This window comes from Schistocerca piceifrons, chromosome 8 (assembly GCF_021461385.2).
Source record: "Schistocerca piceifrons isolate TAMUIC-IGC-003096 chromosome 8, iqSchPice1.1, whole genome shotgun sequence".
NCBI lineage: Eukaryota > Metazoa > Arthropoda > Insecta > Orthoptera > Acrididae > Schistocerca > Schistocerca piceifrons.
The window spans coordinates 298,929,265-298,946,140 of record NC_060145.1 but is presented as its reverse complement, the minus strand read 5'-3'; the positions used below and the strand labels follow the sequence as shown (position 1 = coordinate 298,946,140).

Below are 16,876 nucleotides of genomic sequence, written 5' to 3'. Positions count from 1 at the left end.
CTCTCACCAATTGAAAACGTCTGGTCAATGGTGGCCGAGCAACTGGCTCGTCACAATACGTGAGTCACTGCTCTTGATGAACTGTGGCATCGTGTTGAAGCTGCATGGGCAGCTGTACCTGTACACGCCATCCAAGCTCTGTTTGACTCAATCCCCAGACGTATCAAGGCCGTTTTTACGGCCAGAGGTGGTTGTTCTGGGTACTGAATTCTCAGGATCTATGCAATCAAATTGCGTGAAAATGTAATCACATGTCAGTTCTAGTGTAATATATTTGTCCAATGAATACCCGTTTATCACCTTCATTTCTTCTTGGTGTAGCAATTTTAATGGCCTGTAGTGTATTTTAGATCGCATACTTACCTATAGCGCTGACGAAAAAGTTGCCAAATCCAAAATTATACCCCGCGGGCCTGATGCTGACTTGTATACTATAGGTGTGCTCTGTAATACCGTCTTTAGGAGAACGAGAAAGAATACCGGAGTGACCTCTTTTTCCTTGACTGAGACTCGTCCCGGACGGGTCAGAAAAACGGTTCGCGGATAGACGGCGACTACTACGGCTGTTGACGTGCGACAGCTACCGCCGTGCTTGTGCTGTAGCGTCATGCCCGCCCCCGGGCGCGGCCGCCTTGGAGGCCGTGGCTGGCCGGGGCCGGCAGCCCTTCCTTCCGGGGCGTCGCACAAAGGCCCGGCCCGGCGCGGCCTGGCGCTGATTCACGGCGGCGGCCGCTCCCGGCGCCGATACGCCGGCGCTGTCACCCGCACGCCACATCTGGACACAGCCTGGCCCGCAAGTCGCCGCGCCCTCCCTCTGCGACTCCTCCGCGCCACGCCGGCGCCAAACAATTACACGACGTCGGTGTCGAACGCCGATTCAGTACACAGATAAAAAGTAAAGAAGTGTTAGAGGTGATAGCCTACGCAGATGACCTCCTCCTGTTGGTTGGCGTAGTCGCGAGGAGATAGAGCCAAAAATAGAAAGGGCCATGAATAAATTGCAACTATGGTGCCAAAACGCCAAAATGAAAATATCACCAAGTAAGTCAACATGTTGTTGTTGTGGTCTTTAGTCCTGAGACTGGTTTGATGCAACTCTCCATGCTACTTTACCCTGTGCAAGCTTCTCCATCTCCTAGTACCTACTGTAGCCTACATCCTTCTGAATCTGCATAGTGTATTCATCTCGTGGTCTCCCTCTACGACTTTTACCCTCCACGCTGCCCTCCAATACTAAATTGGAGATCCCTCGATGTCTCAGAACATGTCCTACCAACTCATCCCTTCTTCTAGTCAAGATGTGCCACAAGCTCCTCTTCTCCCTAATTCTATTCAATACCTCCTCATTAGTTATGTGATCTACCCATCTAATCTTCAGCATTCTTCTGTAGCACCACATTTCGAAAGCTTCTGTTCTTGTCTAAACTATTTATCGTCCACGTTTCACTTCAATACATGGCAACACTCCATACAAATACTTTCAGAAACGTCCGCAACTCGTGGTCGTGCGGTAGCGTTCCCGCTTCCCGCGCCCGGGTACCTGGGTTCGATTCCCGGCGGGGTCAGGGATTTTCTCTGCCTCGTGATGACTGGGTGTTGTGTGATGTCCTTAGGTTAGTTGGTTTAAGTAGTTCTAAGTTCTAGGGGACTGATGACCATAGCTGTTAAGTCGCATAGTGCTCAGAGCCATTTGAACCATATGAACTTTCAGAAACGACTTCCTGACATTTAAATCTATACTCGATGTTAACAAATATTTCCTCTTCAGAAACGCTTTCCTTGCCATTGCCATTCTACATTTTATATCCTCTCAGCCGGCCGGAGCGGCCGTGCGGTTCTAGGCGCTGCAGTCTGGAGCCGAGCGACCGCTACGGTCGCAGGTTCGAATCCTGCCTCGGGCATGGATGTGTGCGATGTCCTTAGGTTAATTAGGTTTAATTAGTTCTAAGTTCTAGGCGACTGATGACCTCAGAAGTTAAGTCGCATAGTGCTCAGAGCCAGCCATATCCTCTCTACTTCGACCGTCATCAGTTATTTTGCTCCCCAAATAGCAAAACTCCTTTACGACTTTAAGTGTCTCATTTCCTAATCTAATTCCCTCAGCATCACCCGACTTAATTCGACTACATTCCATTATCCTCGTTTTGCTTTGTTGATGTTCATCTTATACCCTCCTTTCAAGACACTGTCCATTCCGTTCAGCTGCTCTTCCAAGTCCTTTGCTGTCTCTGACAGAATTACAATGTCATCGGCGAACCTCAAAGTTTTTATTTCTTCTCCATGGATTTTAATACCTACTCCGAACTTTTCTTTTGTTTCCTTTATTGCTTGCTCAATAGACAGATTGAATAACGTCGGGGATAGGTTGCAACCCTGTCTCACTCCCTTCCCAACCATTTCTTCCCTTTCATACCCCTAGACTCTTATAACTGCCGTCTGGTTTTTGTACAAATTGTAAATAGCCTTTCGCTCCCTGTATTTTACCCCTGCCACCTTCAGAATTTGAAAGAGAGTATTCCAATCAACATTGTCAAAAGCTTTCTCTAAATCTACAAATGCTAGAAACGCAGGTTTGCCTTTCCTTAATCTTTCTTCTAAGATAAGTCGTAGGGTCAGTATTGCCTCACGTGTCAACATACCTATTACTAAAAGGACAGTTAATTAGAAACCCAACTGTAAGAATCGAGGGCTCACCGGTTCTTCGGCGACGTGAGACACGCTACCTGGGAATCATCATTGACAAAAGGTGGAACTTCGGGAAACACATTGACACCTTAACCCAGAAAGCCCTCCAAACACTAAACAATCTCATCTCCATCGGACATAACGTATTTCATCTTCCCCCTCACCTCATAAAACTATATCACAACGGTATCCTAACATCAACCGTAGTAGTAGTAGTAGTAGTAGAGGGTTTTTTTTGGGCGCACGACAGCAAGGTCTTCAGCGCCCGCTCAGTAACATAGTGAGACGGGTGTCAAGAAGAAAACTCAGAATAGTAATATAAAACAGAACATAAAACAAAGGTAACAAGCTGTGAAAAATATGTGCCTACCCACACCGAAGCGTGGGATGAAGCAGGGCGTCAGCAGTAAAACATGGACAACACAGAAAGAAAGTGGTAGAGGAAGCTAAAACAATGTAGCAGATGGAAGTGGCTGGTTGACCGCAAGGAAAAAAGAGAGGAGTCAGCCACTCTGCAATACACTAAAACCTCCAGCCTAAAAGTTTAGGCCAGAGTCCAGACACATCACAAAACTTTAAAACCCTAGACACACACGTCTCATCGTTAGCTAAAACACAAGGCAGATCCCCATCAACTCGTGCTTCTGCCCTTGCGTCACGGTATAAAATGCAGTCTGTTAAAATGTGCCGGACAGAGATGTGCACACCACAAGCATCACAAAACAGAGGATCCTCCCGCCGTAATAAAAAGCTATGTGTGAGAGGACAGTGCCCGATCCGAAGACGTGTGAGGGCCACTTCTTCCCGCCTGAGCAACCGGCAGGAGGAACGCCATGGCCGAGTTGTGGACTTCACCAACCGCAGTTTATTGGCCGTCATCGCCAGCAATTCTTCCTCCCACAACTCCATGCACTTCCTGTGGAGTGCAGAGATGAGAGACTGCAAGGGAATAGGACACTGGACCACATCCTGCTCTCTGCAGGCCTCCTTGGCAGCCCGATCGGCCTGTTCATCGCCCCATATTCCGACATGACCAGGCACCCAGCAGAAGGATACCTCCTTACCCCGCCGTTGGATCAAGTACAGTTGGTCATATATCAGCTGGACCATCTCCTCAGTTGGGCACACATTCTGCAGTGATTGTAAGGCACTAAGAGAATCGGAGCAGAGAAGAAATCGGTTGCCCCGAATACGATTCATCTGCTCCAGTGCCTTCAGGATCGCGTGGAGCTCCGCTGCGAAAACGGTATATTCATCAGGGAGGCGAAGCCGGGTAACATGATCAGGGAACACCACAGAACAGCCAAGGAAATTCTCCTCTTTGGAGCCATCAGTGCAAACGACGGTGAAACCGTGATGCACATCTAAAATGTTAAAAAACAGAGATTGGAATCTAAAATATGGTGTGCTGTCTTTCTTAAAAGTAGTCAAATCTAAAATACGTTTGGGTCTCCGGAGGAGCCAAGGTGGAAATCTGCTCCAACCGCGACGTAAAACACGAAGACCAGCCATAGACATCGCAGCGAGGCAATCCTGTGCGCCAATCCCATACGGCTGCATCGCACGTTGCCGGTTATGAAATAGCCGTGCCAGAGGAAGCTGAGTAACGGTATGGTGTACAGGTGTGTATGGTGTGGACAAAGTTTTATAGGCCTGGCGCACTGTAAGTAGCCGGGTTACGGCTCGGGAGTCTGGGCACACAGGCTCACGAGGGTTGTGCCCGCCATGACAGTGAGAAGGGTTCAGAGAAACATGATACTGAGATCTGTGGGGGCCTACAGAACATCCCCAGGGGAGCCCTATTAGTAATAATGGGGCTCTGCCCCCTGGACATTAAAAGTCGAGAACAGGCAGCGTGGTTTTGGGCTAAAAAAAGGAATACCGCGAAGATAGAAGATATATTAGGCATTGGGGTTGAGAATGAGGGTGAGATAAGGTGAAGAGGCGAGCAATTGTGGCAAGAATTATGGGAAGCAGAAGAAACAGGTCACAGAACATTTGAACTTCTTCCTAACGTCGGGGAAGGACTGGGCATGAAATACTTTGAACCTACCCGAGGACTGATCCATTTTCTCACTGGTCATGGGCCATACCCAACATATTTATGTCGGTTCGGGAAAAGGGCCACATCTATAGGATTCAGGTCATGAATCTGTGCAGGCTTGTCCATTACAGGGATGTTATTATCGTGTAACCACTCCGCCACAGGCCGTGAATTATGAACAGGTGCTCGACCGTGTTGAAACATGCAATCGCCATCCCCGAATTTCTCTTCAACAGTGGGAAGCAAGAAGGTGCTTGAAATATAAAAATAAATGGTTCAAATGGCTCTGAGCACTATGGGACTTAACGTCTGTGGTCATCAGTCCCCTAGAACTTAGAACTACTTAAACCTAACTAACCTAAGGACATCACACACATCCGTGCCCGAGGCAGGATTCGAACCTGCGATCGTAGCAGTCGCGCGGTTCCGGACTGAGCGCCTAGACATTGAAACATCAATGTAGGCCTGTGCTGTGATAGTGCCACGAAAAACAACAAGAGGTGCAAGCCCCCTCCATGAAAAACACGACCACACCATAACACCACCGCCTCCGAATTTTACTGTTGGCACTACACAAAAAATGGTTCAAATGGCTCTGAGCACTATGGGACTTAACATCTGAGGTCATCAGTCCCCTAGAACTTAGAACTACTTAAACCTAACTAACCTAAGGACATCACACACGTCCATGCCCTAGGCAGGATTCGAACCTGCGACCGTAGCGGTCGCACGGTTCCAGACTGTAGCGCCTAGAACCGCTGGCCACTCCAGCCTGCGGCACTACACACTCTGGCAGATGACGATCACCGGGCATTGGCCATACTCACACCCTGACATCGGATCGCCACATTGTGTACCGTGATTCGTCACTCCACACAACGTTTTCCCACTGTTCAATCGTCCAATGTTTATGCTCCTTACACGAAGCGATTTACCGGCCTGATGTGCGGCTTATGAGCAGACGCTCGACCATGAAATCCAAGTTTTCTCATCTCCTGCCTAACTGTCATAGTATTTGCAGTGGATCCTGATGCAGTTTTGAGTTGCTGTGTGATGGTCTGGATAGATGTCTGCCTATTACACATTACGACCCTCTTCAACTGTCGGCGGTCTCTGTCAGTCAACAGACGAGGTCGCCCTGTACGCTTTTGTGCTGTACTTGTCACTTCACGCTTCCACTCCACTATCATAACGAAAACAGTGGACCTAGAGATGTTTAGGAGTGTGCAAATCTCGCGTACAGACGTATGACAAAAGTGACCCAATCACCTGACCACGTTCGAAGTCTGTGAGTTCCGTAGAGCGCCCCATTCCGCTCTCTAACAATGTCTAATGACTACTGAGGTCGGTAATATGGAGTACCCGGCAGTAGGTGGCAGCACAACGCACCTAATATGAAAAACGTATGTTTTTGGAGGTGTCCGGATACTTTTGATCAGATTGTGTACCTGCCTACAGGTGCTTAGGAGTACCCTTGAAAGTTATAAGGGTCGGTGGAGCAGTTTATTACTCTGAGATTTCTTCCATCTGATAACCATTATGACTAAACCGAATGCTGAAATGTGATATTATATGAGTTTCATACTCTTGTTATTGTATTGGTGCCAGTGGTTAGTCGCTTGAGAGCCTTGCTGGCACACACTTTGTATTAAATCGAGCACGCAGTGGGCCAATGTCCACCTAACGTTTGTTACGTGTCGTAAGCAACACAGACCACGACCTTTATATTTCTCGAAGATATTTTGCTCTCGGAGATAGTCCTGCTCTCCCACTCTCGATGCTACTCACTGTAAGCAATCTTGGGAAGCAACAAATCAACCAAGCAATATTGTAATGAAAAAGGTGCTGTAGCAAACAAGAACACGGACCCACCGTGATAAATAAAATATAATTCAGAGGCGCAGTGTCCTCCAATGAAGCACATGTTACAATTGCAAGTGATTGCTATTACAGTAATGTTTGGCATCTGTAGTTAATCCGAAAGCACACAAATGATAGAGTATCAGGCTGGCATCTTTCCTTACGCACCTTATGATGACATATCTCTCATTTATGTTCGTAAATTATCTTCACAATGAATCAGGCTGTAGCCTTCAGAACAAAGCAATATACGTTAGCCCCGTCTAGAACAATATGTCTTCTCTTTACGTACATAGAAATTAAAGCTAACATTAATTTTGCACAGCCACGTGGAACTTCTAATGATGCAACTCCAACAAACATTCGCTCGCCTGAACATTACCACATTACACAATGAATTTAGATTCGTCTAACTGCACTCAACTCTACGGCCATCTTGCGTACAGTAAAACCTTAAGACTTATAGCAAATTCACACCAGCACCAAGCCACGCAAGAAATCACTTATTCATGACAATGAGACTGCATCTTGATTGCGATACGCAGTTCTACCGTTGTTCTAAAGTTCATCATAGTTCCAATGATACTTCGGATCACACAATCAAAATCACTGCTTTGCGTGCGCTTTTACTGGCATATTAAATTGCGAAATAACCTGTCGCTACTCAACTGCTGTTCCAGACACTCTGAGCAGTGGCAGGAAAGCCATTTGTACTGTAAAATACTTACTGACTGAATAAAGTTAGCATTTCATCGGAGCAGTCAGATACGGGTCTGTCCATCATTAAAGGGCCCAGAGCGACTCTCCAGAGCGAAAGCGCCATCGCCAAAACCAGCCCTCCCCTGCACTTTATTCGTATCTCCGCACCAATGAGTAATCACGTTATTACTCATTTTATAAACTAATGAAAGAAAATAGCATGTAAGAGAGGAGATCGTTTTCTTAAGCCCTGCCCTGAATTACGTGTTTAGATTACATTTAAAATATATTTTTCTTAACCTAAAGGGTTAAAAACAATTGGGACTATTTTCTCTTGACGCCGATATCTCGCAATATCGCCATCGAAATTCTACAGGGGTGGTTCCCCTCAACCCCGCGAGCTTTCTGATATTGGAATGGATTACTACGCTGAAATTGCTCTAGAAGGCAATAGAAATCTATCATTTTCCCGCGCAACTGGCATTACCATCTACATCCGGCCGCGTCAACCATGATCATACCAAGAGTGGGCATGGCACATCCGCACTGAAGAAGCATAGTACCTCTCGCTGCTTCGAATCACATCCGTATTTCGTTGAATGGTTTTGAACGGTCTCTGGTGGTTCTGCCATGTACGCCAGAGCAAAAATTTAGATCGCACTACACTCCAAAGAGGTTGTATCACGTTCAATAGTGTTGCTAACCCACGATGTCCTTAGAAAAGCATTGACGCATCAGGGAGATGTCAACAGTGTCAAAGATTGTCAAGAACTTTTTCCTATGGTTCGCCGCCCTGCAAACTGTCGTTCTTGAACGCTAAATATTTGAGAATCAACGTCCCAAGGAAAGGGGTGGTTCCATAGACGCCCATTATGCCCCCTCCTGAGGGCTTCCGTGTAGATTATGAGTGGCAGCGTCTTTGGGATGTTTTCCTCTGTTACTCTCAAGAATACTGCGTGATTTCAATGCCATGCGTCATGGTTCTGACCTCCATCGCAGAGGCATAAAAAGAATGGGTGAAATACGGGTAAGAGAGACTGTGACGACCTTCCCATCGTGTTACATGCCCACGGTGGAGTTTGGCAGAATTTTTTTGTGAAATCTGGTGTCGATGGGACATCGTTAGCCCACTTTAGACGTCACACAAACTTCTGAGCTCCGGCCTTTTTTTCGCACCTTGGTGTTTGAAGCGTCGTCGAGCCTGACGATGACATCGCAGGGCGTCACGCTTTTAAATAATTACAGAGGAAGGTTGTAGGCATTTCTGATCCAAATTTAAAGCTTCTGTGTCGCAGTGTGAAAAAGTTATTCCTTAATTCTGTTGGGCTGTGTATATATTCCTTACGCATATATCAGGTAGTAATGAGAGCTGGAGAACAGGCAGTAGCTGAAAGAGGTTGAGATACCCATTTCCCATCACAGTTGGATATTCAAAGTCAAGTGCTGCAAGTGTTCCGTCTACAAATTTTTTCCAGGTACCCATGAATTTTCCCTTTGGACATTCGTGCAAAATTTATTTCAGTGTTTGTCCGGATGTTCCGCAGACGAGTTGGTCATCATCGGTAATTCCCCACTTGTGCAGCGTTGCTTTGGTCATGGCGAGCCGATTTCTGATGCGGTTGAGGCAGCCCCATGTTTTTCTTGATTGGATCGCTCTCGGGTGTTGGATGGACGGATCTATTTTACCTAACTTCTTATGAGCATGCAAGGAGGTCCTCCATCCCTCTTTTAGATTACAGCTTTGTGCAGAGAGTTGGCCATTGTTTACCCAAGGTGGGTGTCTTGATTTTCGTTGGATCCGTGGTAAGTTGCTTAATGTTTCACGAATTGATAAATTTCTGGATTTATCGAGTTTCATCCATTCACGTGTTGCTGATTATTGTCATCTTAGATTTGGAGAGCAATATTGGCGAGCACTGACAGTCAAGGTACTGGTATGGATGTGAAAGTTCCTGCCACTGTCCTCACCGCATTATTTACACTCCTGGAAATGGAAAAAAGAACACATTGACACCGGTGTGTCAGACCCACCATACTTGCTCCGGACACTGCGAGAGGGCTGTACAAGCAATGATCACACGCACGGCACAGCGGACACACCAGGAACCGCGGTGTTGGCCGTCGAATGGCGCTAGCTGCGCAGCATTTGTGCACCGCCGCCGTCAGTGTCAGCCAGTTTGCCGTGGCATACGGAGCTCCATCGCAGTCTTTAACACTGGTAGCATGCCGCGACAGCGTGGACGTGAACCGTATGTGCAGCTGACAGACTTTGAGCGAGGGCGTATAGTGGGCATGCGGGAGGCCGGGTGGACGTACCGCCGAATTGCTCAACACATGGGGCGTGAGGTCTCCACAGTACATCGATGTTGTCGCCAGTGGTCGGCGGAAGGTGCACGTGCCCGTCGACCTGGGACCGGACCGCAGCGACGCACGGATGCACGCCAAGACCGTAGGATCCTACGCAGTGCCGTAGGGGACCGCACCGCCACTTCCCAGCCAATTAGGGACACTGTTGCTCCTGGGGTATCGGCGAGGACCATTCGCAACCGTCTCCATGAAGCTGGGCTACGGTCCCGCACACCGTTAGGCCGTCTTCCGCTCACGCCCCAACATCGTGCAGCCCGCCTCCAGTAGTGTCGCGACAGGCGTGAATGGAGGGACGAATGGAGACGTGTCGTCTTCAGCGATGAGAGTCGCTTCTGCCTTGGTGCCAATGATGGTCGTATGCGTGTTTGGCGCCGTGCAGGTGAGCGCCACAATCAGGACTGCATACGACCGAGGCACACAGGGCCAACACCCGGCATCATGGTGTGGGGAGCGATCTCCCACACTGGCCGTACACCACTGGTGATCGTCGAGGGGACACTGAATAGTGCACGGTACATCCAAACCGTCATCGAACCCATCGTTCTACCATTCCTAGACCTGCAAGGGAACTTGCTGTTCCAACAGGACAATGCACGTCCGCATGTATCCCGTGCCACCCAACGTGCTCTAGAAGGTGTAAGTCAACTACCCTGGCCAGCAAGATCTCCGGATCTGTCCCCCATTGAGCATGTTTGGGACTGGATGAAGCGTCGTCTCACGCGGTCTGCACGTCCAGCACGAACGCTTTTCCAACTGAGGCGCCAGGTGGAAATGACATGGCAAGCCGTTCCACAGGACTACATCCAGCATCTCTACGATCGTCTCCATGGGAGAATAGCAGCCTGCATTGCTGCGAAAGGTGGATATACACCGTACTAGTGCCGACGTTGTGCATGCTCTGTTGCCTGTGTCTATGTGCCTGTGGTTCTGTCAGTGTGATCATGTGATGTATCTGACCCCAGGAATGTGTCAATAAAGTTTCCCCTTCCTGGGACAATGAATTCACGGTGTTCTTATTTCAATTTCCAGGAGTGTAGATGGATTAGACAACAATCTCAGCAAGTCCAGAATCTTGATATGTTCAGGGGAGCACAAAGCGCTGGTCGATTAGAGGAACTCGAAATCGTGCATTCTTTCATCTATCTTGGGTCAACTGTCTGTGACACGGGAATCTACGAAGGTGAGATAAGAAGACACATCACGTTACGGCGAATGGCTGCGAAGAAGCTCACCAAGATCTGGTGGAACAGAGGGATAACGAGCAGCACAAAGACTTGGCTTCTTCAAACAGTCGTGTTTTCCCTCTTCTTTTTGGTTGCGAAACGTAGTTCTTTAAAGCCAGAGACAAGCAGTGTACTGATGCGTTTGAGCTATGGGGCTGGCGCAGGATGCTGCTCATAAAATGAAGTGAAAGAAGAAGAAACGTGCTTATTATTGAGCAACCCAGTATCCACATTCGTCTCTAGTGTCAATCAAAAAATTCTTTAGTTCTTTGGCGATACTGTGGGAAGAAGTGGAGGAAACCTAGAGGATGTAATCATGGATGGAAAGATCTAGGGCAGGAGACAGAGAAGAAGAATAGCGAGCATGTGAGTAGATCAAATGAAGAATATCTCCGGTCTGCTTCTCCAGTAGGTTCTAAGAGAACCGTTCGGGATGGAGGCGCTGGGTTCATGGGGGCACGGCGATCTGCAATGAGGACGAGTCCTGATCATAAGGCCGTCAAGGACCTCACACTCGATCAAGCTTTCCTGCAAAGATGTAGTAGCCGACAGGCGCTACGACACATCTGTGATGTATTCAACCTCTCTTGACAATGGCTTCGACTGAAGGAAAAGCATTGGCCGTAGTAGGAATGTTTCTAGTATTTGTAGACTTAGAGAAAGCTTTTGACAACGTTAACTGGAATACGCTCTTTCAAATTCTGAAGGTGGCAGGGGTAAAATACAGGGAGCGAAAGGCTATTTACAATTTGTACAGAAACCAGATGGCAGTTACAAGAGTCGAGGGGCATGAAAGGGAAGCAGTGGTTGGGAAAGGAGTGAGACAGGGTTGTAGCCTCTCCCCAATGTTATTCAATCTGTGTATTGAGCAAGCAGTAAAGGAAACAAAAGAAAAATTCGGAGTAGGTATTAAAATTCATGGAGAAGAAGTAAAAACTTTGAGGTTTGCCGATGACATTGTAATTCTGTCAGAGACAGCAAAGGACTTGGAAGAGCAGTTGAACGGAATGGACAGTGTCTTGAAAGGAGGATATAAGATGAACATCAACAAAAGCAAAACGAGGATAATGGAATGTAGTCAAATTAAATCGGGTGATGCTGAGGGGATTAGATTAGAAAATGAGACACTTAAAGTAGTAAAGGAGTTTTGCTATTTAGGGAGTAAAATAACTGATGATGGTTGAAGTAGAGAGGATATAAAATGTAGACTGGAAATGGCAAGGAAATCATTTCTGAAGAAGAGAAATTTGTTAACATCGAGTATAGATTTAAGTGTCAGGAAGTCGTTTCTGAAAGTATTTGTATGGAGTGTAGCCATGTATGGATGTGAAACATGGATGATAACCAGTTTGGACAAGAAGAGAATAGAAGCTTTCGAAATGTGGTGCTACAGAAGAATGCTGAAGATAAGGTGGGTAGATCACGTAACTAATGAGGAGGTATTGAATAGGATTGGGGAGAAGAGAAGTTTGTGGCACAACTTGACTAGAAGAAGGGATCGGTTGGTAGGACATGTTTTGAGGTATCAAGGGATCACAAATTTAGCATTGGAGGGCAGCGTGGAGGGTAAAAATCGTAGAGGGAGACCAAGAGATGAATACAGTAAGCAGATTCAGAAGGATGTAGGTTGCAGTAGGTACTGGGAGATGAAGAAGCTTGCACAGGATAGAGTAGCATGGAGAGCTGCATCAAACCAGTCTCAGGACTGAAGACCACAACAACAACAACAACAAAGTGGTTTCCGATTTATAAAGTTCAGCGAGTATCTCCATAGCGTTCCTTTCACGACTTTCCATGTTAGGAAACGACCACACTACTCCAAACACAAAGGACATTACTATCAACATACCAGAGTAACATAATGTAAACAACGATAGACCTCACTTTCGAATTTCTCTGACGTCGACACGAAGACATAGGGCGAACTGAAATCTCCAGACCTGAAGCCTGGGTGGACGACTCGCGCACACTCTCTGATCTGGGCAGCTGCACAGAGAAGTATGCTTATTAGGTCAACTTGCGCTAGTAGGAGCCGGTAACTCTTAAGCGCTTTCGCTAGGACGTCATTGTAAGAAACTAAGAGTTATGCTTTCATCAAAATTGTTTTACATACAAAATTTGCATTTCCGAACATGGTTTCCTTGTCAAAACTTTACCTACTAAATCCCCGCTAGTATCCTTAGAAGCCTGTAATAAGAATTGTTAAACACCCTGTATATCATTATCGGGTCGCAGGCGTGTGAACACTCCAACATCAACGAGTGATTAATTACATTTGTTGTTATTAATAAAACCTTGCTAATGCTTTTAGCGAACATTTGAACTGTATTATCAACTTCAACATGTTTAATACGTTGCTAGTAATAACACATATCTCTAACACTAAACCTACTTTTACTATTTACTTATATTAAATTTCTGTTTTCTTATGTCAGACAAGTTTCTCCCGATCTTATGCGTGTATTTTCTCTCATAAGCTTTGTATGTAATAATTAGTGTATGGTTCATTACATCTGTTTTTGTGATTTGGCGCGCACTCTCACCTAGCCACGGGTGGGACCACCACAAAGTGTCACAGCCACTGACCTATGCCCGTCGGTGCCAAAATTCAGATCTCCTGGGGCACGTTCCAGTGAATTCAGAGTGTATACATGATAGTTTTGTCCTGTAGGCACGCCCCCGCACCTCCTGCCCTAGCCAGCGCACAGCAAACCTAACGTAAAGAATCAAGTTCCTTACATCTGTAGTTTATATAGCTGTATAGGAGTTTTGTGTCATTGCAAACTACAGCTCAGTACTGTGTTCTGACAGTCAGTAAATTCTCGTTCTAGACGACATAAATGTTAACTGTCTGGACTCCTTAAAATAGATGGTTTATACAGTTGTGGCTGTCAGAGTATGTAACAGCGCCTAAAAAGACATACAGGGTGATTCAAAAACTTTGCATCAAATACCTAGGGGTGAGAGGTCACGACATGGGGAAAATCTCTGTTGGTTCGTCATAGACGGGGGACATCGACTGGATAAGTGCTTGTCAATATTAATGACACTCTCTAAGGCGCTGCAGTCATGGACTGTGCGGCTGGTCCCGGTGGAGGTTCGAGTCCTCCCTCGGACATGGGTGTGTGTGTTTGTCCTTAGGATACTTTAGGTTAAGTAGTGTGTAAGCTTAGGGACTGATGAGCTTAGCAGTTAAGTCCCCTTAGATTTCACACACATTTGAACATTTTGGGCATATTAATGAAATTCACCAACAGCCACGTAACTTAAGATGTTATTTTATTTTATTTTGAAGGCTACCAGTTTCAGTACACTATGCCATCTTCAGACCACTGCATAATGAAAGAGTATACATGTAATGTATGTCAGGATGTACAAAGAAAGCTTACAGAAAGTGACAGGTAATTACAACAGCGCTTAAAGCTTAAAAATGAAAGAGGTGGCGTTAAACCAAATCTCTGGGTACATCCAACACAGTAGAATAAAACATGTGTACATATTTTTCTCTTAATATGCCGACTGCCGCTGGGTTTTGCGTCAAGTTGTTTTTTGATGCTGTGATAACTAATTATATCACCAGTTGTGATAGTACCTAACCCGTAAATATGCATACTATTGTCCTTCATTGATTACTGTGTGACATTTTACTTTAAATGAAGATAGGTCCTCAAAAATACTAGGCGTTTTCTCGTCGACAAAAATTTTATGAAAAGACAAGCTTTGTTTCAACGAAGCTCCTGATAGTTCTAATCTTTTTAATGTGTCTGCATGTTCTCTTGTAAATCTGTGGTGTTCAATAGCTTTATGACTAACAAATGTGTACACATGTTTTAGTCTATTGTGCTGGATGTACACAGAGATTTGGTTTAAGGCCACTACTTTCAATTGTAGCTTTAAGCGCTGTTATGATTACCCGTCACTTTTTGTAAACTTGCTTTGTACACCCTGATATACACTACATATTTTCTCTTTTATTTTGCAGGAACCTGAAAATGGCATAGTGAAATGCTGAAACTGGTAGACTTCAAAATAAAATAACATTTTAAGTTACACAACTGTCAGTGAATTTCATTCACAAATTTTGTTAGAGGCAAACTGTTCGATGACGCTTACCAACGACGTTAGGCGTTCTTTTGCATTGGTTATGCCCCTGAAGGACGACAAGGTGTAGGCACTCTGCGACGTGCGTATGCATTGTGCGTTGCCTATAATACAGTCAGGTGCTCCATATGAAAGAGGCTAGCCATAGCAAAATTAACGTTCCTGATTCGCTTTTAAAATATCTTTCTCCTCTTACAGACACTTGTTGTTATGTTTCCTTGCTAAACAATCACTCTTTCAATCTACTGAGATAGGTAATATCCTGCACATCTGGTCAGTACACCCTCCTACTTCGGTGAAATCTCGTCTTCCTGGACCGGCGAATACTAAAGCCCGCCTGGCGCCTCCGGAAAGCGCCAGCGAACATTTTGTCTCAAACGAAAGTTGTTTCCCATGACATGATGTGTCACCCCTACACGTTTGATCCAAAGACTGGAACACCATGTATAGTCTCATAACAAGGGAAAATGTAAAACGTGGCCCTATTGAATATTCTCTTCAAATACTCTGGGCGGACTAGGCTATGGCCACTGAATTCTTAATGTGTGCGACGTCTAGGAACAGAAGTTGGCACGGTTATGTGAAGATAAAAATAACATGGACAAACGAGATAGTTATCGGTGGATCACCTTTGTAGAGAGGAAAACTGCTTACAGTATTTAGAGAATTTTCCTGGTATTGAAGTCTACTTCGCGTAAAGGCATTCCTACCAGTTGGTCACAGTTGGTTCTGGAGATGTCCGAAATAGTGCCGCGATTAAAATCTTCGTTTCGTATACAGGAGGAGCGAGTTTCAAATTCCTGATGAGTAATCCTGATTTAGATTTTCGGTAATCACTCCAGGCGACTGCCTGGGTGATTCCTTTCATAGCGCATATCCTTTTGCATCTAAACTACTTCTCTCGTGACTTCATTGCTGATAGTAGGCTGAAGTATAGCCTTCTGTGCTTTCAGTTGTGAGGTGTATGCTGATTATTGGATTCGCCGCAACTATATACAAGAAAATTTTCGCTTTATGGATGACCACATACTGGCATACTGAAAAGTAGTTTAATATGTATATTCGTAACTAGGCTATTCACAAACATGCGTATATAAATTGTGAAACGCACAACTTCACAAGAATAATTAGTCCAGAGTCAAAATATTTTTTGTTGTTTCTGCTCCTGAGCTTTGTTAAATTGTAGAAATTTCATATCGTAACACGTGAAGCTGCTGAACAATTTATTTTTAGTTGAACGACCGGTTTGGTGTCAGAGACCATTTTACAGTATCCGTTGTACAACGTAATGATTACAGAACATGCATCGTGCTCAAAAGATACTTGAACACTATACTAAGATACACAGAATATATACAGTCTTTGTTAATAGCAGGTGTTACATATATCCCATAAAACAGTTGTCAGAATGTAGCATTTGCAAATAATATTTTGTTATGGAGTGGTAGATACATAGTGTGTCCATTACACAACCACCCAGAGAATACATCAAATGAAATGACAAAGAATTGCTATTATGAATAGTATTATTCCGGAATGAGATTTTCACTCTGCAGCGGAGTGTGCGCTGATATGAAACTTCCTGGCAGATTAAAACTGTGTGCCGGACCGAGATACTTTTTTAGTAGTATTATTGTTCGTAGTACAATATGACGAAATTTTTCAATACTTTTTTTGTTTATCGATTCAAGTTGTTCGCTTAAAATTAAGTTTGGACATTTTTGTTTGTTTTTCAATTCAAGTTGTTCATTTAAAATGAAGTTGGAATCTTTAGCATAATGCGAAAAAATTCCAATCTCTTCCATGACATTTATATACCTATCTGTCTCTATTTTGTGTAGAATAGTAACACTGGTTTCAGTTTTCTCTGCTACATCCTTTTCCTCCATTTGTGTGA

General features: G+C 45.2%; 1 protein-coding gene across 1 annotated transcript in view; it reads left to right on the top strand.

The window, feature by feature from the left end:
* Window positions 1-607: 607 nt before the first annotated feature.
* Window positions 608-16,876, top strand: part of LOC124712286 (homeobox protein DBX2-like) — a 94,649-nt gene continuing 78,380 nt past the window's right edge. Inside the window, exon 1 of the mRNA XM_047242579.1 lies at window positions 608-793. Coding sequence (XP_047098535.1) covers window positions 608-793 — 186 coding nt within the window. The remainder of the gene's footprint in view (window positions 794-16,876) is intronic.